The sequence below is a fragment of the Scomber japonicus genome, chromosome 2, assembly GCF_027409825.1.
Source record: "Scomber japonicus isolate fScoJap1 chromosome 2, fScoJap1.pri, whole genome shotgun sequence".
NCBI classification, from domain to species: domain Eukaryota; kingdom Metazoa; phylum Chordata; class Actinopteri; order Scombriformes; family Scombridae; genus Scomber; species Scomber japonicus.
The window spans coordinates 28,886,489-28,908,947 of NC_070579.1; the positions used below are offsets into that span (position 1 = coordinate 28,886,489).

Consider the following 22,459-nt stretch of genomic DNA (forward strand, 5'->3'; position numbering starts at 1 on the left):
CTGGTCTCCTGGTATCTCTGCATGCTTTTGAGACTGTTCTGGGGGACACAGCAAATCTTCTTGCAACTGCATGGATGTGCCATCCTGGAGGAGCTAGACTACCTGTGCAACCTGATTGGACTGCAGGTCCGTCTCGTGCTACCAGTAGTGACAAGGACACTAGCAGAACACAAACCTAGAGAAGAATCAGTCAGGAAGGATAAGGAGACAGCAGCTGTCTGTGGTCACCACATGCAAAACCATTCCCTTTTGGGTATTGTCTTGCTTTTGCCTCTTCATTGCGCCTGTTGTCACTTTCATTTGCACCAAAGCAGGTGAAACTGATTCACAATCACTTGTGCTTCCTAAAAGGACAGATTGACATCCCTGAAGTTTAATTGACTTAGTGTTATACTGTGATGATTAAGTGTTCCCTTAATTCCGGGAACTTTTCCCCCAAAAGCTGGTATTGCAAAAACTCTGAATTTCCCATCAGAAAGTTCATCAACCCAGAGTTCAGGGTCAGTTTCACAGTTTATTAAATCTATCCTCTGGTCCAGACCCCATTTGAGTGTGAGCTTGAATCCTGAATAATAAATAAATACTCATGCTTCCTATCTAGAGATAACAGGTATTTAAGTTAGTAACATTAGATGTACTGTACAATTATTTTCTATAAAGCCTGTATTTATGCTATACATAGTATTGAATAAAATATTAATAATATAGTTACTGTTTCAACAATAAACAACAATGCTTAACACATTTTTGGTGTTTTTGGTTGCCTTTAATTCCTTGATGGTTTAGTCTTTCAAATTAGTCAAAATTGAAGTTCATAAAATAAGTTTAATTTATAAAATTTTGATAGTGAGATAATTCACCTACTCTGAACAGTCATTTACATTCACTGTATGACTTTAAAAACTTTGGATGACAGGTAACGCTTGTTCGCATCAGTTATTATAGTGTTTTCCTTTTCATTAGTGTCTCATTTTTCATTTGTTTTTCATTTTTGTCAGTTTAGTTTCAGTTAGTTTCCAGAGTGTGTTTGCTTGTTTCAGTTTAGTTTTAGTAGTTTCACCATTAGATTTTATTTCAAGATAATAATATAGGGAGTATTTGTCAGAGGTAAGAAGTTCAAAATAGGTATTATAATACAAACACAACACTTTTGAAAGACAGTGGACTCAAAGTCATGTAGACATCCCAAACATTTGTACCGATCCCTCCTCATGCTTTTTGTACAAAGGCTAAAACTAAAGACATCTTCTGTATATTTTATTTTAGTTAGTTTTGTAAGTGCAATGATTAAACTATAAAATAAACAACTAAAATTATTTTTTCACGCCCAGTTTTAGTTAACTAATAACATTGGCTTGCATGGAGGTTGCACTCTCTATCAAGTCCTTTTAGACAAACAGTAACTGTCTGTTTTTCCCACATCTAAATGACATGTGGAGCTTCTTTCTTGACACAATCCATAATTATCCATAACATATCAATAATTTCACCTATAGCATAAGTAGCTTATACAGGATACTTACCGAACAGTATTAACCAGTAGGCAAAGGCAATGAAATCTGACATTAATCAGCTCCAGCTGGCGCCATTTGTAGGCATTCGTAGGCGTTTTCATTTTAGCCAGCAATATTGAGGGCCACAGAGTAGTAGAGGTGTTTATTTGATGATCTTTTATCTGTCTTATCTGTTCTCTTACCCATCATTCTGTCTCTGTGCTGCTTTAGCATGAGCTTTCTCTAGTGGATAAGGGACCTGATCAGGGTTATAAATTATACTCAGTATAATCTGGACAGTTAGGGACTCAGTTTACTGCTACCAATCCAATGGTTCTGAGTATACTCAATATACTAAACACAGGAAAAATATTTTTAGGAAAGTAGTAGCCCATTTAAAAAAAAAAAAATGAACCCCCCCATTTCTGACACAATGTGGACTGGTCCACACCTTATTAAGACCACAAGGCAGCACAGGAAGGCACTGTCCCTATATAGTAATCTTGGCATATTTCTTCAAGTTCTTTTAAGTACCACAGTTGTGTGGGAGTCTTTGTGGTTGCCTTTGGCAATTAGAGTTTTAGTGTTTTAGCCATTCATAATTTCATTCATCAGCTGATATAAGGTAGCATTTAAACTAAGATAATGCTACATTTATTCACTACTTAATATTGTATATTGCTATCCTTGATAGTTCATGCACATACATTCTCCCAAATAAAGTTTGAATTAAGAAATGTCCTAAAATGATAAGAGCTTGCCTCTGTGTCTCATTGACTGAATGGTTTCTCTTCATAAGAACCAGCACTGTGGTTGTGTATAGTGAGTATTTACAGTATTTTGATCATTTTGATGGCAGTACAAAATTATGCAAGAAGGCAAATTACATTACTGTTATCATTGTATTCACATAGACAACTATTTTATAGCTACGCGTATAAAGATAATCCTTCTTCCCAGGCTTAGCTTAATATGTTGTTCCCTGTATTTGTCCCAGTATAGGTACCCAAACTGTACTACTATATCCTGTATTTGTGGACTGTTATCTAAAGCATTACCAAGTAATGTGACATGAAAGAAAAAAAGAAATGCTTTTATTGCTTTGATTTATTTCAGTTTAACTACTGCTGACATCCAAATAGTTTGAATTGCCTTTCCATTTCCTTAATGCCCACACATGTTGATGAGTATTCTTCCTCTGAACACTCCACCTCTGTGGGCCAGTACTCGATCCAGGTTCTCTCACCAAGCACGTACTGATGCCTGAGGAGAGTCAAGAACACATGGGGTTAAATATTTAAATCCTGACAATATTATGAGGGAAACACACTCACTAGACTCACAGTTGATTTTGTTCATCTCTGTAAATAGCTTTGGATGTGCCCATGATAAGATAGGTTTTGCCAATCCCCAGGTCTAAAGCCACTCTGCAGTGCTGAAAGCTGAGGAATATGCGCAGTTTACCCTGAGGACCCACATCAGAAGTTCCTGTAAAATATAGCACAACACATAGAATGAATAGCCCTTGGAAGGAAAATTAAGGTTTATGGTGTCACAAACTAGGTTTTTTTTTTCATCTCTGACCATCATTTTCTTTTTTTTTATACTTAACTTTAATTGAATTATTAATATATAATACAAGGATAAGGAAAAAGCACAGACACACCTTAAAAACCAACAACAAAACAAAAGAAAAACAGAAAAACAAGCACAGATTAGTCCAAGAAAAAGTATTAAATTAGGTCAAAGGATCACATTTGTATCATCTTTACAGTGATAGAGACAGTGTCAATTTCAGGAGGTGAGTATTCAAATTCGTGCCCTATTGGATCAAAATTCAACTAAAATAAATCCCAAGTTGCAACAAAAAATTGTTTCTCTAGATATCTTTATATGCATAACAACAAGCACAGTTTAATATTACTGTCTTTTTGTTAAACACTGAATTATTGGTAAGGACAAAGATGTTGTTTTGGTATGAGATTTGGTATGGCACCTCAGATGTACTAAAGAAACACATGAGGGGGACGTTTTGACAGTTTAAGCAGTTCATATTTCAAAGGAGATAAATACCCACCTTCTTTGATGACGTCCATTATCCGCATTCTGTAAACGTCAGTGGACAAACCATCTGTGAAATTTTCCACTCTCACTTTGTACACTGAGGAAAGACGAGCAGCACATTGTTAGCTCATATGGTTTTTGCTTACTTATTTCCTCAATTTCTCACTTACTCACAAAAACAAACACAACACTCTTACCAAATTCGATTTTGCTTTGACCTTCAATCTCACAAGTCTTAGCTGTGCGCTCATCATTGCTGATTTTGCCCTTTTTCTGCATACTGCAGTTCTCTGGAAATATACAACAGGCACAAATGATGAGCCGATTAAATACACATGTACCAGAGAGGTGACGCCTGAGTGCAGCATTATTTAAGTCAAGTTTAAGTTATAGTTTAAGTTATTCTTTAGCTCTGACTGCTGAACCTACATGATCCTGTAGGTGCTTGCTACCTGTGTCAGATCATTCTGGTTATTTCATTACAATCAGTTATATTACATGACGGATTCAACAATCAATCAATTACAGACAATGTGTCATCACAACCCCCAAATCAATTATCAGTGATCAATATATGGTTTACCTCCTTCCAGCAGAAATGAATTTCAGATCACACCTTTTTGTATAGGCAGCTTATGTGTTCAGGTAAAAGTCAACCTGTTTACCTTCAGCACATGTGCATTCATCATTTGTACACAGCCTCAGTATCTCTCCATGTATCCTCTCAGGATGGTAGAATTTCACACAGTGTGTTTCTGTAACAGGAAAGAACAATACTTGAAAGATATTTTGTGCTAAGTGCATCATTGTTGAAGCGTAAAGGTGGCAGATTTACGGTATGTTTGTGTGTCTGTAACTGTGTGAGATAGAGACAGAGGCATATACTATATTTTGTGTCTGTGAGGCTCACGATTATTGTATTCATAGACAGACACAGCAGCCGGTTGTAGGACGCCCACTTTCAGCTTCTGATGGATCCTAAAAGTGATCTCCTCTGGACGTTTGTGAGAAACCTGTAGAGAGATGTGAAACAAAGGTGAGACTGTCACAAACTGCGGAGCAGGTGGACACAAATGCAGAGACTGTAGGGTGATAGAGGCTGAAAAAAGTACTTTATTCTGGGCTGAGAAGGCTGTACTTCCGCAGGGGCCTGGCGTGCAGGAACCATAGACTGTATATAAGCCTCTGTCTCTGCTGATGCACCGCCACCCCCGACACTTGAGATCCTGGTGGTCCAGCTCCCTATACCTCTTGGGCCCAGTATGCAGACAAGTGACGCCGGCCTCCAGGGGGGTCCTGCCTCTGCCACTGGCCTCCTGAAGTGCTCCACTGCTGGCTTCGTGAAGGGTTTCACCTCCACGGCCAGCCTCCTTTCCGGCCCCCAGAGAGGTTCCCCAACACTTTTGTTGCCCAGTTGACCATCGTCCTAACCTTGCTAAACACCAGACGGCGTCTCAATCTCATGTGAGATTGAGGTAGGGTCTGGCGAGGAGCCATTCATTTCCTCGTATTTGAGGCGGCATCAACGAATGTCGATCAAATGCTTCTGTACACTACTGGACAAACTTACAGCCAATCATATCAACGGTAGATGATTCAGAGCCTGTAGGGAGCAGCACGAACACATCCTATTTATGAAGGAAAAATCCAGGCGGGGAGTTCAATTCCTCTGAAATGAGGCCAACGTGGAATCCATGTTCTTTTTTTCCCGGCATGCACCTGAAATTTTCTAGGCGCTGCCTAGATTCGAAACTATTGGTTTGCGAGCAGTAGTCCACAAACCAATGGGTGACGTCACGGACGTTACGTCCATTTCTTTTATACAGTCTATGGAGAAATCATGTAGCGGAAGTTTTTGTTCTATTTTCAAGGTGAACTTTCCTTCCAATTTATTAAGCACACAATTTACTGCTGCTTCAAACGGTTGCTGCACCTCCATGGCCACCATGCTGGATGTCAACAGAGTCGCTCTACAGTACGGTTGTCACTGTCTTGAGCCCGCCCCCCCCCCCGTTCTTTGATTGGTTCCCTATCTCAGGCAAAGATTTTGTCTTAGTGGCCGTGCTAACTTTCTGAGTGAAGTAGAATCTTGCTGGAATGAGAGCATGGGTTTACCCAGGCTACCATCACCCTGGCTGCCCGTAGAGTCCTGTGGACTGTGTATAACCCTAACCCTTTGCCTTCTCAGCCCAGAATAAAGTACTCTTTTCAGTCACTGTCAGCTTGCAGTCTCTGCATTTGGGTCTTCCTGCAAAGTCAATGATAAGCAGAGAAAGAACCAGGAAGAGAGAAAACGGGGTAGAGGGAGATAATATTGATGCTTCACCTTGTCCAGGTAGATGATGAGTGAGACTCTTTCTGACTGGTCGTCTATCTTATATTTTGTAATGGTGCGGGCACGTCCTTTGGACAACTAAACACACACATACACACACACACACACACACACACACACATTAAAACAAATCCTGTTTTTACTATCCTTAAACAGTGACCTTTGAACCTTTGTGTGTGTCTGTCTGTGTGTGTGACTGAATGTCTTACCAAGTTGAGGTCATTTGTGTTAACATCGAAGCCAGTTAGCAAGCCAATATCCAAGACTGACATGGTTGCATCATGCTCTTTGTTTTTATACCTGAACAAAGAAAGAAAAGATTCATGAAAAGGACGGAAGCAAAAAAAGCAAAAAATAATAATAAAAATAAAAATGTCAGATTTAATTTCAAAATAATTGACAAAACAATAATTGTGATGTGACAGTTTTGTCAACTGTTGTTTTCCCAGGGGCAAGAATACACTCTAAATCTCAGCTTTCAGCATGGACACTGAGTTTAAACTGTGGCAAACAAATGTTGAAAATGTTTAAATTCATTTAACAATAACAAATGAAATTATTGGAGCAAGCAAAAAAAGGTGTGAAATGTGGGCGGATAACAAGGAAATTAGTACATGGTGGACAGGGCAATTAAAAAAAAAAAATTGAAACACTTAAAAGTGAATAGTGGAAATTAGATTAAGAATCAGACAGTGTGAAATAATGCATGGGGATGACTGGTAGAAAGTTTCATATATATATATATATATATATATATATATATATATATTGCTCAAACACTGGTCAGTATGACTTATTGGTTATACTTACAAAACCTCTATTCTCAGCTTGTATATTTTTCCATCCTCATCCATTTTATCTGGAGGAGCAAAACATTTGATAAATAGAGCGTCACCATCAGTGAATATTCACATAATTTACTTAAGTAAAAGTACCAATACAATAATGTAAAAATACTCCATTACAAGAAAAGGTCTGCATGAAAAATTCCACCAAAGTACATAAGTATCATCAGCTTGATGTAGTTAAAGTATTACAATAAAAGAAGTGATTTGGTCCCTCTGACTGATATAGTATTATATATGACATCATTAGATCATTAATACTGAAGCATCAGTGTTAGAGCAGCATGTTACTGGTGTAGCTGCTGGAGGTGGAGCTAGTTTACACTACTTTATATACAGCTAGCTAGTTTAGTCCAGTGGTTCCCAACTTAGATATCAGGCCCCTCCAAAGGGTCACCAGATATATCTGAGGGGTCATGAGATGATTAATGTGAGAAGAAAGAAGAAAAAGCAAATACACAAATCTGTTGAATGTTTTCAGTTTTTAGACTTTTTCTCTAATCGTTGATATTTGGACGTTTATTGAAATGAAATTATGTGAGAAGTTCAGAGGGAAAAATCACTAATAGGTGGAGCTGTTGTAACCAAAGCTGTCAAATAAATATAGTGAAGTAGAAAGTACACCATTTCCCTCTTAAATATAGTGGAGTGGAAGTATAAAGAAGTTGTACTAAAGTATTTGAGTAAATATATTTAGCTACTTTTCACGACTTTACCATTAACTTAATTTCTTGTTTTCATTGAAGGCATACAAAGACAGGCAGTAGGTAACAATACAACACTGAAAAAAATGTCAGACACACTGGTAAAAAATACAAAAAATAGTGACACATATATAAACATGAAGAAACAAAGGACATCAACTTACCTGGGAGGAGCTGCACTGACAGGTTAAACTTTTCACAGTCACTCTCCTTTTCTTTAGGCAGAGCGTAATACAGCGACACCATCTGTCACATAGACAGTGCATCTTAATATTGGATTTAATGTGATGAGGTAAAAGGCATTCATGTATGATCCACGGATGTCATAACTGTCTTTGGCCACATCTGGGATTCAAATAGGTCATCAATAGATGATCAGAACAACATTTTTTAATTTTACACTACTTACTGTAAGTGTTGCTTCTCCTCTGCCAGTGGCTTTGACTTGCACATCCTTGTTTATATGATTCATCTGTGAGGATTTAAATACACACATTGTTTAATTATTTATACAATGAATATATATATCAGTCTTAATGTTGTGTTAATCTTCATATTAATTTTATTTGGAAAAATTGTACATTCATGCAACATTGTTCTGGAAATCTACATGCCAATAAAACTCTTGAATTGAACTGAATTGAATTAAATTGTATCAATGAGTCTCTGTGTGTTTGTGTGTGACAGAGTGTGTGTCTTACTTTAGATGTTCTTGTGTTCTGGAGGTTGTCCTCATTTAAGTTGTACTTGTAAGGGTTTGACCTGCCTGGCAACAGGATGTCCACATTCAGATCATATTCTGGTTGTCTTTTACTGGTCCAGTACTCAGCTACGGCCTGATACACTATTATGGTAGCCTGGAGAGAAAAAGAATGGGAGGGTTGTCTATACTACCTGGCAGAGTCTGGGATCAAAACATTGTTTAATTGTTTGAGCCCAGATTACCTAACATAAAACACAGGTGAAAGTGCTAAAAAGTTAGAGATTCACAGTGTATCAACACTGACAGAGAATAAGACGTGTGCGTTACCTGAAGTGATCCATAGCGACCACTCGTCCTCTGATGTTTGTTCAACCATCTCACAATGCGCCTGGCTTCCTCATAGGCCTTTATTAACAGATGAAAACAGAGAGAGATTAAAATCTCTGCAGTTGGCTTTGTATCTGATATTTAAAAAAATATTATAACAAAATAGAGAAATGTTATTGTAGCTTCTATATTGCAGACAATTCATTTTCATCATATATGATTATACATAAAGTATACCTTATATTTTTTTATTTCTGATCAAGCAATATTTCATCATGGCTTTTTATTTTTGTCAAATGTGTGTTGTAATTGTGTGGTTATCCAGTGCAGGCTGTTCAAAAATAAAAGGAGACATTATTTTTTCTTTGACAGATTATGAAGTCTCTGAGAGTGGATTTTCACTCTGTACTAAAATAAATTAAAAAAGCTGCCTAGGAGGGCAAGCAGTAATATCAGAGATCTGAGGTTTTCCAGTGAGGGAAATGCCCCCCCTTACACCAACCTCCTGCCCTTTAGTGTGGTAACATTAATGATGACTCTACTGAAAGTTTTTCATGACATGCTTGTGAAACCCATCTAGGTAGGACGTCCTCACCTCAGCTTTGACCAGAGCCAGAAGAGCATAAGCTGTGGCCTCCAGGGTGTAGACTCGTCCCTTAGGTACAGGCCAGTGGAATAAGTCTGAAGGAGACAAAGACACATTTTTATTTATTATACTGTACTTGTGACAGGCCAAGATGTATAATGATATGTAATTGCGGACTGTTCATCACATATCTTTGGTATTGTTTTAATACTGCAGTCTTTTGTTTCTTATTGCTTAAATAAAACACATACTGATGTACTGTACGGTATTAATATGTATTGTTATGGTTGTTATGTTTCATCCTATGCAACATTATCTGCAGATTTTGTATGCACATGACTGAAAAACGTTTTAGGAAGAAACCTGGTGAAGCAAACATGAGGAGAAACTCCTGGTTCAGCTTATTTTCATTGGCCAGGGCATATGATGTCATGGCAACAGCATATGGGTTGATTAGGCTGAGCAGACGCCTCTCCAGGTAGGCAGCAGCTTTGTCTATGCTTCCTGGCAGAGTCTGGAAAGAAGAAGAAGAAGAGGGCAGGGAGAGGGGGAGAACAGGCAATACAATGGGCGAGAACTTTACATCATCAATCAATTTTAAATAGTCACTTCTATTCAGGGTTGTCTGGAATTGATCCCAACATACACTGGTTGAGAGGCAGGGTACAATGTGGACAGGTCACCAGTTTATCACAGGACAAATTAAGACTCATATTCATACTAATAATTCTAATAGACTAATATAGGTACTGGGAAAACCCCATGAGTGCGTGCAGGCATAATTAATGCAGGCAGGATTCTTTCTCATTACCTATTGTAACAGCGGTAACACTAAAATCCTCCTACCAACCCATTTCTCAGGACTACCACCATTCTCAGAAAAAAAGAATCCATGACTAGGACAACAGGAAAGTAACAGACATTGAGAAGACTTGCTATGTATTTTTTCGGGTTATTTAACACTCTTAGTTGAGCTCAGAGCTAATAACCATGATTTGAGGTCACAAAGCAGATTGGATTTAAAAATTCCTCACAGAATCTCTGAACTGGACACAGACAGTTACAGACCATTGTTCTTCTGATGAAATTTAAAGTTTTACGAGCTGATATTCTTAATTATGTTTATCGTTTTAAGTAGTGTGTCTGTGAGTGAGTATGATGATTGTTTTGTGATTGTGATGTGAATGAACTGTCTTATTGTGATTCTGTGTACATGTAACCTGTGTACAAGTGATCTGGATCTCAATGAGATTTCCTAATTGAATCAAGTTTGATACTAAATATGTGGGTTGTTGTGATACTCTTACATTAAACACATGGGACACCAGCGTAAAACACTTTGTCCCTCTTACCTCCTGTGCCTTAAGTGCCATTCTGAGTAAAAGTAGCTGAAGTTACCATTGGGGTGTGCGGTCAATAAATTCAGAAATAAAAAAGGAGAGGGAAAATAAATATAAAAAAAATTGTTTGCAGTACTCACATTGAGTGTGGCAGCACATAATGTGCGTGATTCTTGCATAGCAATGAGACAGAAGGCTGTCATGGAGGCATCTGAATCGGTACCACCCACATTTCCCTACACACACACACACACACACACACGTCAGTACCAACATTATCAGCAGTGTCAAACATCTGTTTAGTCACACAAGATGGTAGTACAGTGACATGTAAGGTATTTTATTTTGTTTAGAATCAAGATAATTAACTGATGTAACTGAGATTAGTGCACGTACAATCATTTCCTTGTGGGCCACCTTTCCAACTTCTCTAAACTGTCCGTCAGGTTGCTGTGCGTTGTGAATGAGAAACCTGACAGCGTCACAGATCACATGACTTTCCACTGGCACCAGAGTTTGGGCTATGGCAAACACCTTGACAACATATGCTGTCAGCCTTAGAAAAGAGATGAGATGAGAGGAGTATAAGAATATACTATAGAATATTTACATGAAATCCAACAATCCTCATATAGACAGAATCTAAGTCAAATGAGGATGTTTACACATTTCAGTATGTTTGTATGCCTCACCAGGTGCTGCTTTGGTGATTGGGATACATAGCAAAAGACCCATCATTTTTGCGGTAGGGAAGCTCGGTTCGGTAACCTAGATAAAACAAACAAAAAAACAACCTTTTACTGATTGCCATTCTTCTCTGTACTGAATCTTATTCACTGGAAGCCAGTGGAGCACAGTTGGGTGTTTTTTATTGCTGTCTTCCAGAGCCCATTTGAAACCACTCTTGCTAAACTCAGTGAGCTTCATATTTAACTCATGAGGGTTTTAAACACAATTTCTGGTATCTGTGTTAATCAATTCATTTATCTGTGCCTACCAGTAATGATGTGTTGAAGGGCTTCGTCACGTCTCTCAATGCCCACAACTTCCCACTGGTTGGTTTTGTCCAAATACATGGCCGCAATGACAGGCAGGGTCATGTGCATCATGTTCTCCTCGCCACAGCCTGAGGGCTGGTAGATCAGATTACCCATAGATTCCCCACTAATTGTATTCTTCAACAACAAACTTTCATCCTTTCTTCCTGCAAACATTCCCACAAACAGTGAGATGATAATTTTCCACTAAGAAGAACACATTTCGCTTGCAACAGTAACAATTCACACATGCACCACTTACTGTACTATGGCAGAACATATCTCACCTGTCACAGCGATCTGTGTGATAGTCGGTGTGTTTGGTACCGATTCTCTCATAGAAATTCTACTGTTGATAATTTCCACTTGTTGACCATCTAAACAATAGAAAGTAGAAAGTGTTTAAGTTTTGTGATTAATTTGAAAATAATAAACAGGTGTGGCAACCTTTTAACTTAAGCCATTCATTAAATAAAAATTACAAGATGTTATTATTATGCATTAAACAAGTAAAATTGAGAGCGCAGATTATGTTAGCATTAGTTACTAATAGCCACCTATGCTAACAGCCTTGTAATCAAACAGTTTGAGCAGAGCCTGTGTGGCTGGTGGTGGTATGGCTCTGTCAGGACGATCCTGTAATTTACAACTTCAGCAGTGAAGCACTAAAACACAGTCTTTTTGGGCAAGTAGGAACTTTTTTCCCAAAAATGTTGGATGTTCCCATTTGTTTTGGACCTGCTGCTTTGTTTTCTAACCTTCTTCTGCATATTTAATAGTTTATCCAGGTGAAGCCCTTAGGCTGACTACTCACTGTCAAGGTCTGAAGCGTAGAATAATAGATGATCTCCTTCCCACAAGTTACAGGGCCTGAATAGGACTGACTAAGGAAACCAATTAATACGAAGCCAACTAACTATACCACCTATTAACTGGCCACAACACTGAGGGCTTTGATTGCTACCTGAATTTCAGTGAGCGTCCTCAACTGAGCTCAGCATGGGTTCCAATTAATTTATGTTAACACGGACAGAAACCAAATAGCATTAGATAAGACTCACCTTCTCAATGTTCTCAGACCAATCAATAAGACAAATGACAACCTACAACAATGAATTGTCACCTCTGACAGGTTCCTGCTTTTTAGCCTAAACACTGAGCTGCCCAAAGGCAATTAGATCCAAACTTGACTGCCAGGATCCAGAAATAGGTTAAAAAATGAATCTCAACTCAACTTAAGGATGCATTTTTTGCATGGGATGAGGTCTGTGGATTTTGTCCCTCATCTCTTTTTGGGTGCAGTCTGCTATGAAATTCAAGGGTTTGATACTCTCCATATGATCCGTACGATCTACATGACTAACTTGCTTATTAAAATGGCCTAAAGATAGTTTTAGATCCAGCTCATGTGCTCCACTGTAAGTTCCAACTTCTACCATCTCAAACAAGAAATAAGTCCTTTATAGCAGTACATTCTTTTATCTTAATAAGTTAGTATTTCAACTTCCATCAGCGGTTTGCAGAGTTGTCTGTTTTGCTGAATATCAGGGCTGTTAACTCTGCACCTCACAACATGATTACTAACACAACCTCTTTATTATTTTTAAATTATACTCAGGAATTACTGAGTAACTGAAGTATTACAATTTTCTATCATCTACTTTACTTGGTAGGTAATTTGCATATTTCTTGTCATTACCATGTACTGTGTTTTTCGGCTGCTTAATAAGTAAACTCACCTACACCTTTTTTTGCAGGGTCAAGGGTTACAATCTTGGGAATTTTTATCAATAAGCCTTCAGGCTGGAAAAGCAACAGTTAGGACAAACATCAGAAATCACAACTTTTTTCAAGACAACTCTTTAAAGTGGGGTGCAACAGTAATAGTGGTGTGAAATCTTACAGTTGGATTTGATTATAACTCTTTAACTCAACAAAGTGCCACAGCTGAATCAGAATAAGACGATTACTTTTGTGTACTGTTATGTTTTTGTTCACTGAATTGCACATAAAATATAACTAGCAGATACAGGGTTAGGGTTAGGGTTACTCTGAGGAGGTTTTTTGACCACTAATCGCACTGACTGGAGTGCACAAGTAATAATGAGTTGTACTGTAATAGCTAATGTCAAGATCACTTTTATTTCCACTGGGTTACACATACTCCACCACACATACATAAATTGGGCTGTTGCTGGCTTGAGATGAAATGTAAAGTTGGAAGGGGGCATATGCTTTTTGTGATTTTCTGTTATTTATATGCTGTTATAATGTTGGATATCTGTGCTAAACTTTGTTAGTTCCAAAACTTGAGGTTAATGTATGTAGAAATGTTCTCTGTAAGTCAAATCCTCCGACTTCAAGTTACTCTGCAACATAAACATCTGTTCCTTTGTTGCTGTAATTGTTGGGTTAGATTTTGCTGTCTTGTTTGTGACGTCCACTTCCATATTTCAGATTGGATTTTGACTCTAACATTAAATAATATTTGAGAAGTTGAAATTTTGAGCAAAAAATGACAAAGAGTTGTTTAAATCCTACCACTATAGTTTGTTGCAGGTTTTGTTATCATAGCCTCCAAAGGGGGGCCTTAATGAGACAAGAGCTATAACAGCTCATTTCAGATAGACGCTAATCTGAGGGGCTGCATAATGGGCAATTATAAGGTGTTTATAAGATGTTTTTTGAACTGAAAATCACCCCCCCACTCCTAAAAATGTGCATAATATGACCTCCTTAAGCATGGTAATATTTTAATACAGTTTGAATAATTAACTGCAAGAGGAGACATGTTAAATAGTCTTGTTCTCTTACCACTACTTGCAGAATCTTTGTGATTCCATCACTGAGAAATGAACCTTTAAGTGTTGCTTTGACCTCAATGCGGTATTGTCCTTCCTTTATGGGAATAATGATGAAGGGTACAGATCGTGTCATTTGGGCCCCAATTGTAACCTCCTGTTGATATTTCCCATGCTTAGAAGCTGCACTGCACACATGCTCCACCTCAATCAGTTCCACACGCACCTTGAAAACAAGACAAAGATGGAAAAATAGATTGAGGGGTGTCTTTGAAAATGACCCTCCCCCCAACCATAGAGTGGATTGGCTTCTGAAACTGTCAGGAACTATTTGAAATGACCTATAAAATAAGAAAAACATTATCTATGTCTAAAATAGATGTCCAGTTCCAACACCAACTGAAGAGTATGGCCTTAACAACCACTGGAAAGTCACAATATGCAGTGAAAAAGATCTATATAATTGCTTCAGTGGATATTCCTACCATTAGCCATCTTCTTTTAAACTACCAGTGGTATGAAAGTTAAGGATTAATTTCATGAAAAATACTCTCTCATTGGCTTGTTGAATGACAGACTCACTGTGCCAGGATTGGGGCTGTAGTTGTGAAGGATTGCCTTAATTTCCAGTTGCTCTCCTCGGACAGCAGTGTAAGGAAGTCGAAGATCAACAAAAAAATCTTTCCAAACAATTACTTCTAGAGAATCAGCAACACAGATACCTTTAAAAAACAAGAAAGCTCAAGAATAGTGATATAGAAAAAAACAAATGTATACAACAATAAAATTAAAAACTAAATAAAATAAAAATACAACTATAAAAATATAAGGACCCTAAAATGCAATTATAACACACACACACACACACACACACACACACACACACACACACACACACACACACACACACACACACACACACACACACACACACATATGTATATATATATATATATACAACAACAAAATTAAAAACTAAAAAAAGTAAAGTGCAACTGCAGTGCAGCATTGTACAGACTGACTGCAGTTGCAATGAATGACCTGCAGAAGCGCTCCTTCTTACACTTGGGGTGTATTAGTTTGTCGCTGAAGGAGCTGCTTAAGGCCCTCACAGTCAGATGCACAGGGTGAGAGGTGTTGCTCAGAACATCCCCCTACCCAACACACCACTGCATAAGAGCATAACTAAGGGCTGGACGGGTGAAAGAAAAAACTGTGGCATTGAAGAGACAGTACAATGGAGGGTGGGCCTTTTCGTTTTAAGGTGACGGGCAATAATAAAACACAAAACATAGTTTAGTCACTGAATCCTCACCGTGAGTTCTTGAGAGACTAATGCCAGTGAACTGCCAGGTTGTGATGGAGTCTTGCAAAGGAACATGTTTAGTAATGTGTGTGGTAGCACTGAAACATAGAACAGTGTGATCAGGTTGACATGTAAAAGGTAACTTAGAATTCAAGTGGCATCATGAAATTAGTAACCAGTGTATTTGTGTGTGTTTACAGATCTCAGTTGACTCACCAATTAGGGCAACCAGGCAGTGTGATATCTGACCACAGCCAACTTTCTGGGAACTTTGTACGAGAAACAATCTCATTGCTGTCCATGTAACTGTTGTCATCTTCCTCACCTGATGAATAGATTTAAAAAAAGATTTTCACTTAGAGACTGTGATTGTTTTCTAAGTACCTCTATGACCGTGGATAGTAATCATTCAGGGTTTCCCTCCCATCCCTCATCCCTGTCTCTTACTGCGAGCCAGTTGTAGGCTGTCCTGCTTCTTCTCAGCTCGCTGGCTTTCCAGCTCCTTGCAGCAGTGCAGGAAGGCCGCGACACAAGCTGTACCATCAGTGATGTACTCACTGCGCACCTCACAGGTGTATGAGAGGGGGGTTTCCCTCATGCCATCCAAACAACAGTCACGTTGTAGTGCTTCTTTATACTGACTCACTGGAAAGAAGGAAAATTGCATAAGAGAAGCAGAGGTGAGAAGGTATGGAGAACAAGAATAGGGTGATGGGCAACTGCACAGTTTTAAATAAAAAAATAAAATGGGTTAGATTAGAAACAAGAAAGAATAGAGAGCAGAAATTCTTACCTAGGCTGGTTGTGACATCCGTTATAGTAGTGGCTCGTTTCCTCCTGCTGGTAGTCGGACATTTCACTTCTGGAAACATAAAAGACCAGATGTTCAAAAGAACCCAGAAAGTCAGACTTGACCTGTGTTTTGATGTACTGCCTGTTTTGTTGCATACAAATGTTGATAAAACTCAACAAACAGTAGAATCAGAATAGGAATTCATTAGAAAACCCTACTTTTTACACCCACTTTCATTGGTGGCTGAAGTAGTCAAACTTGAAATGGCTGTCCTTTGTTTGCCCTGCTCCAGCTTGGCCCAGGCTCAATTATGTTACCACACAATGCAACATTTGAATGGTATGAGAAGTAGAAGGAGGGAAAACAATGAGACCACAGATTAAGTACAGTAGTGTCACCTTGTCTGCGGGGGGTCACAGAAGCAGTGTTGGACTCAAACAACAGCCCAGCATCGTAGAACACACTCATGCTGTCCTTCCCTCCACCTGGTGTGCAGCCTGTGTCGTACTTCTCTACTGTGTCCCACACCTGAAATACCAGCAAACCACATGTACAGGCAGTCTAAACACTTATCCCCAAACTGCTCCCAATGGTTGGGCCAGTGCATTTCCACCGCCATTGGTGTGTAAGTGTTGGTGGCATAGTTGAAAAAGAGGCAAAATCATAAAGCATTATGGACAAAGACACTACATACATACAATAGATTTATTAGTACATTTACTACACTATGTAACCTAAACTACATATTTCTTATGGCCAATGTGCGAAATATCATGTTACAGCTAGGGGTCCTGGTGCTATGGGGGCTACTTCAAAAACAGAATAGGTGGCCAACAAATCCCAGCAGCTACAAGTACAAGCACAGTTGTGCTTTGTTATTGGTTTATTTATTTCTTTGTTCTGTGATTTATAGTTTGGTAAATAACAGTTTCTGTTTAGTGTGAATTAGTTCATGTTCAGATTGTTTTTATTGAATATGATAAATATGCAGAGTTGGAGCAAATTCAAATACTGTAAATGCTTTGACTGCAATATATTTCTATTGTGTTATAAAAGAGATCAAAGATTTCAATAATTACATGAAAATAAGCCTTACTGCACAGTTAAATAGAAAATAATTAAGCCTTATTTCTTTTAGATTTTCAGGCATGCCAGACCCCCTGTATTTTGCACACTGGTTATGGTATTAGTGACATTTACTTTAATTGAATACATCTGCCACAGGTCAATCTTATTTTGAACTTTATAAATATAATATAGTTGTTGTTTTATTATTAAACCTATTAAATATGTTCAACAGTACAGACAGGATACAGAAATTGCCTTTTTCTGGGTAAGTCTGTGCTGCTTGTTGAGAATGTAGACGCCTTTATCAACTGCCACCAGTCCCACCGTGGCCCCTGGGTCTCCTGTTATCTTCAGTCCAATGTTATTGCGAGGTGAATAAGGTGGATTTGTGGTTGTTTCCAACTTTAACTACAGAAGAAGGGAAGAACAGTGCAGGGACACATGCAGATTTGTTCTTGTTGTTGAAACAACAGGAGGAAAAACATGCCTACTTGTATTTATGTCAAGAAAAATATAAATAACAATTTGAGCTTTGGTGTCTTGTTTGCTCGCTTAAACTCTGCTGCTTTTGTTGGGTTACTCACCGAGCCCATGCAGGTGTCCTTGACATCTACCCAAACAGAATCTGATACCACTTCATTGTCATTTGTATGATAGTAGGCTATGATTCGGAATGATGGCAGCATGTATTTGGTGATGGGAACTATCAGGGCAATCAGTACTTGTCTTTCTGTCTTGAAACGGCCATGTTTCACCAGCTGACCTCTGCTCAGGATCTGGGCGAATAATTTTACACATCAGTACTTATCTAAAATGCATGCATATAATAAACAAGTTGTGTGAAGCACAAAACAAACACAACTCACACACAGGTATAGGTGCAAAACATTTCTCACCAAGTATGTGATGTCATTTTGTGCATTTGTCTGCTTGTTGAAGTTGAGGGTCATTTTCATATTCTGTCCTAATTCTACTTCAGCTGTATCAACACCTGAAATAACATTAGAACAAATAGTGTCACACATTTAAAAAATCTTGAATGGTAGTTTAACTGCACTGCCACCACCACCACCATCTTTTTCACCCTCTAATGGTAATTCAGGATGTTGCTTACCTATGTGAAGGTAATTGTTGCTTTTGGTGATATAAGGAAGAGCTACCATGGTGGCTGATGCTTGTCTTTCAGGTGAAATATTGGGGTCATTGGTCTTTGCCTACAATTGAACATGGGTGATTATGCTCTTTGAGAGTTATGTAAATATTGTCATGCACCCATGTCTGTGAGGATCACAGTGGCATACTCAGAGATCCAATTTGAGTCTGACATGATATGAGGAAGAAGTAGCTTCTTATCGTATTTCTGACTAGTTGACAGTCCAATATTCACTTATTGCCGACATTTTCTAAGCATAGCTTTAACGCAAAATGTAATTAGATAAATTCAGCTCTGTCTGTTCTCAAAACTTACATTGATTGTCAGTGATTCAGCATGCTCCTCTGTATTGATGGCAAGCCTTGCCATGCCATTGGATGCAGTGATGCCCTGCACTGCGTCCGCATTCACTCCCACTTCAACACCCTCTACGGGAGTGCCGTCAGGATTCAAAATTTCTAGCTGCCATCCAAGACACAAACAATTAAGAAACATCCAACTAACCCAGTAGGTGTGAAAGTCTAGTTTTTGCAGGAAATGTATCTGTTTGAGGAGATTTGCAATTGCATCACAAGATGCATGACAGATGTGATCATAGCAGTAATAAAAAATATTATAATGAAGGTATTAAACATTGTGGATTTGTAGGTTTGTTTAGAACATTAACATTTTGAGACTGTAAAAAAATGGCACATCACTAAAAGAAAGAAAAAATTTATTTTATCAAAAAAACATTTTCAGGATATCAATCTGATTTATCAGTCTGTTTTAAAAAGTATCAATGTATGTGTTTCAAGGAATTTAAAGTTAATTTTGCACAGCTGTAAATGTGTACTTTACCATCATATCAAAGGTCATTCCTGGTTTAAAATATTTGGGTGTTCTCTTGAACTGGATGGTGTAAGGAGATGTGACAATCTGGAAAGCTCTCAGCTCTGCTTCCACCATTTCAGTTCCTGTGCAAAGACATGTATGTGCATGTATACTGTACAAACACAAACAAACACACAAATTGCATAACTACATATAAGCACTTTTCTTCCATCTGGTCTTGTTTGACTGATTGCTAGTTTTATTGAAAAAAAAAAATTCAGTTGAGTACGGAAAAACACATCAACACATTTCTTTAACTTACCTACTGTATGAACTCGTTGCTTTTTTTTGTATTTCCTGTTCGGGAAATTTTAGCACTCATAGCACAAATGTTTGCTGCTGAATCAATACGAAACTGTAATTCACTGTACAAGTTAAAATGGGTAATTCCCTACCATTCCCACCAGATCACATTGTTAATTAATGAAATAACTTAATGCTGCTGCCGATGTTTGTGCTCTCTCTGTGTTACAGTCTGTTTGGGTTGACCACATTTTGGATCGGGTCTGTTATACTCGGGTCTATTAGACTTGGGTCCCGGGTTCTTCTTGAATTGGGTCTGTTTTTTGAAAATTAATTAATGATGCAGATTGGATTTGGGCAGCTTTTCCACAATTCCATTTTGAATTGGGTCCAACCTCTACAAGGCAGCATTGCTACAGTCTGAGATATGTGGTCAATGTTGCTATGTGCAGCCTATTGAAACATTATTATTAACCTTCTACCACATCCTTTAAAATATGTCATCCTTGCATTTCACTACACACAGATTGAGAAATACGAGTATGTGACACATAAATCTTTGCATTCATCACAGTCTTTTGTTTTAACAAAAGGTACACACAGAGGCAACATAGTAATTTCTTACCAGTCTCTGTCATCACACTGACAGTTACATATATAGGACTCCCCACCAGGTCAAGGATGTTGTGGAAGGTCTGTGTGATGTGCTCTCTTGTCAGTGTGATCTCTCCATGACCTTCCACAATCTAATGTGACACAATACAGACATTTAAAATATAGTCAGTGGACAGTTAGTATTCTCAGCACAGGTAAAAGCCAAGCTGTGAAACAAGGTTAAGGTTTGCAAACAATTTAATGCATGATTAAAAAAGATGGATTAACTTAAGAACTGGCTAATAGACAGTAATGGAACAAAAATGTGAATATGTACTGACCGGCACTCTCTGAAGAGAGCTGGGAAAGCTCCTCCTTTGACCTTCATGCACAACCCCAAATACCCCATAGGCTGTCCCATCTACCTCTTTACCAAACAGATACCTAAAACCACAAGTAAATGCTTAGTTTATTCCACTATTAACTCTTAACAAAACAGACAAAATGGTAATGGTCAAACTGCAACAACAAAAAACACTCATCATCACATCACATAAAACAGCAGATATCTAACAAGCAACTCTACTTTATCAATCTACCAATCGATCAAACCAAATCCACAAAAAAAAAAACCTCAACATACATAGCTCTGATGTTGATGGTGAGCTTCTGGCTGTCCACGTAGAAGAAGGAGGCCACAGATGTCAGTTTAACTTCAAAACTGGGTAGCACTGAAAAATTAACACACTTCATTGTATGTAAAAGAAAGTACACCATTATGTTTTTAAGTATACCATTGTGTTTTTAATAAAAGGTTGAGGAACCCTGCTTTGACTCACCATATTGTTTGACTTCGAACTCTGCAGAATAAGTCAGCTGTGGTTTGCTGTGGAACTTTGCCACCACTTTCCACAATCCGATACTAGAAACACACACACACATACACACACACATACACACACACATGAAAATACACCAAGAACACTTCTTTCAACATCAAGTAAAGGATTAGTATTGATAAAACCATAACCTATAATTTAATTAAATTTAAAAACTCAGGCTGCATGACACACACATTGAGACTGGCACATATGTGGCTTGTTGTTGTATTTGCATATTACTGTACAGTTTCCATGAAGTGTTTAAGCACAATGTTTAGAAATTCTGTTAAAATTGAAATCAATTTATACAGTGCTGCACTACACCTAATTTATCCTATAAAAGGCTGTCTCTTATTTCACCTGCAGAGCTTCTAACATTGTTTCTTAGTCTTAAATGCTATGCAACTGAATCTATCCATTCATACAAGAAAGATAAATGCAAACAAACTTAAAAAAATATGCAACTACTGTATAAAAATTTTGGTAAAAGTACTAAAATTAAATGAAAAGCCTACCTGACAATTTCAGCAAGTTGATAATGTCCAGAGTGGATGCCTGATTTCACAATGGTTCGATCAAGTGCTAAAATGATGCCCTCAGGGGTCTAAAATCAGACAAATTCAACAACCATTAACTGTGATTGGGTTTCAAAATAAAGTATTAATTGCACATTTTTTTCACTTTAAATCTTTGTCCTCAAACAGCCTAATAAGATTTTGTTCTACATCTGTCAGTCTGATCAACTTGTTCACCGACTCTTGAAAAAGATGTTTTCATCTTGTTCATACAGTTGTTGTAACTAGAAAATTTTGCAATTTCATAAGAAATTGCGTGTGGGAGCTGCAAACTGCCAGACGCATCCCTCGCAAACTGCCAGATGCAGCCGCTGCCACCATTCCTGTTATTGCTACCTTCACTGCAGATTTCTGTTGGAGCAGCAATTATTCAACATTTTGTGGCGCCACCTACAGGTGAAGTTTCATTAAATACCACAAAGGTGTTCAATATCCCCATCTGTACAATTCTGCTGTCATCATAGAAGGTTGACATTAAAAGATATGGAACTTAATAAGTCATATGTTGGTGTTTCACTAATGGCCACAAGGTGGGGCTATTGGCTCCATGTTTCACTATATCGTACACATTGACATGGAGAACTAATGTACCAAGTTTCATTTCATTGAAGACAACAGAACTGTAGGAATATTGTGTTATATAATATTACAGTAGCGCCCCCATTTGGTAAAATTGTATCAAATTTTACATAATGGTACAGTGCCACCATGTGTACAAGATTATCAAATTTTGTGGCG

The 22,459-nt window shown here is 38.1% G+C and overlaps 1 protein-coding gene across 2 annotated transcripts in view; it reads right to left on the reverse strand.

The window, feature by feature from the left end:
- Positions 1-2,570: 2,570 nt before the first annotated feature.
- Positions 2,571-22,459, reverse strand: part of LOC128371262 (complement C3-like) — a 28,573-nt gene continuing 8,684 nt past the window's right edge. Inside the window, exons 6-44 of one of the 2 annotated variants that reach the window (XM_053331536.1) lie at positions 21,662-21,750; positions 21,105-21,187; positions 20,909-20,996; positions 20,607-20,709; positions 20,297-20,417; positions 19,396-19,511; positions 18,871-19,017; positions 18,517-18,616; positions 18,299-18,393; positions 17,987-18,178; positions 17,658-17,810; positions 16,733-16,862; positions 16,335-16,403; positions 15,989-16,186; positions 15,758-15,866; positions 15,551-15,639; positions 14,818-14,957; positions 14,249-14,461; positions 13,174-13,237; positions 11,722-11,811; positions 11,395-11,601; positions 11,090-11,165; positions 10,794-10,953; positions 10,538-10,633; positions 9,421-9,571; positions 9,067-9,152; positions 8,472-8,549; positions 8,143-8,298; positions 7,851-7,913; positions 7,606-7,687; positions 6,703-6,751; positions 6,102-6,192; positions 5,884-5,970; positions 4,468-4,570; positions 4,223-4,312; positions 3,755-3,847; positions 3,571-3,654; positions 2,837-2,981; positions 2,571-2,756 (exon numbers count right to left, since the gene is read on the reverse strand). In XM_053331536.1, coding sequence (XP_053187511.1) covers positions 2,615-2,756; positions 2,837-2,981; positions 3,571-3,654; positions 3,755-3,847; positions 4,223-4,312; positions 4,468-4,570; positions 5,884-5,970; positions 6,102-6,192; positions 6,703-6,751; positions 7,606-7,687; positions 7,851-7,913; positions 8,143-8,298; positions 8,472-8,549; positions 9,067-9,152; positions 9,421-9,571; positions 10,538-10,633; positions 10,794-10,953; positions 11,090-11,165; positions 11,395-11,601; positions 11,722-11,811; positions 13,174-13,237; positions 14,249-14,461; positions 14,818-14,957; positions 15,551-15,639; positions 15,758-15,866; positions 15,989-16,186; positions 16,335-16,403; positions 16,733-16,862; positions 17,658-17,810; positions 17,987-18,178; positions 18,299-18,393; positions 18,517-18,616; positions 18,871-19,017; positions 19,396-19,511; positions 20,297-20,417; positions 20,607-20,709; positions 20,909-20,996; positions 21,105-21,187; positions 21,662-21,750 — 4,428 coding nt within the window. In that variant the 3' untranslated portion in view covers positions 2,571-2,614. Of the gene's footprint in view, positions 2,757-2,836; positions 2,982-3,570; positions 3,655-3,754; positions 3,848-4,222; positions 4,313-4,467; positions 4,571-5,883; positions 5,971-6,101; positions 6,193-6,702; positions 6,752-7,605; positions 7,688-7,850; positions 7,914-8,142; positions 8,299-8,471; positions 8,550-9,066; positions 9,153-9,420; positions 9,572-10,537; positions 10,634-10,793; positions 10,954-11,089; positions 11,166-11,394; positions 11,602-11,721; positions 11,812-13,173; positions 13,238-14,248; positions 14,462-14,817; positions 14,958-15,550; positions 15,640-15,757; positions 15,867-15,988; positions 16,187-16,334; positions 16,404-16,732; positions 16,863-17,657; positions 17,811-17,986; positions 18,179-18,298; positions 18,394-18,516; positions 18,617-18,870; positions 19,018-19,395; positions 19,512-20,296; positions 20,418-20,606; positions 20,710-20,908; positions 20,997-21,104; positions 21,188-21,661; positions 21,751-22,459 lie in introns of those variants that run through there. The other variant, XM_053331545.1, reaches the window with a different exon arrangement.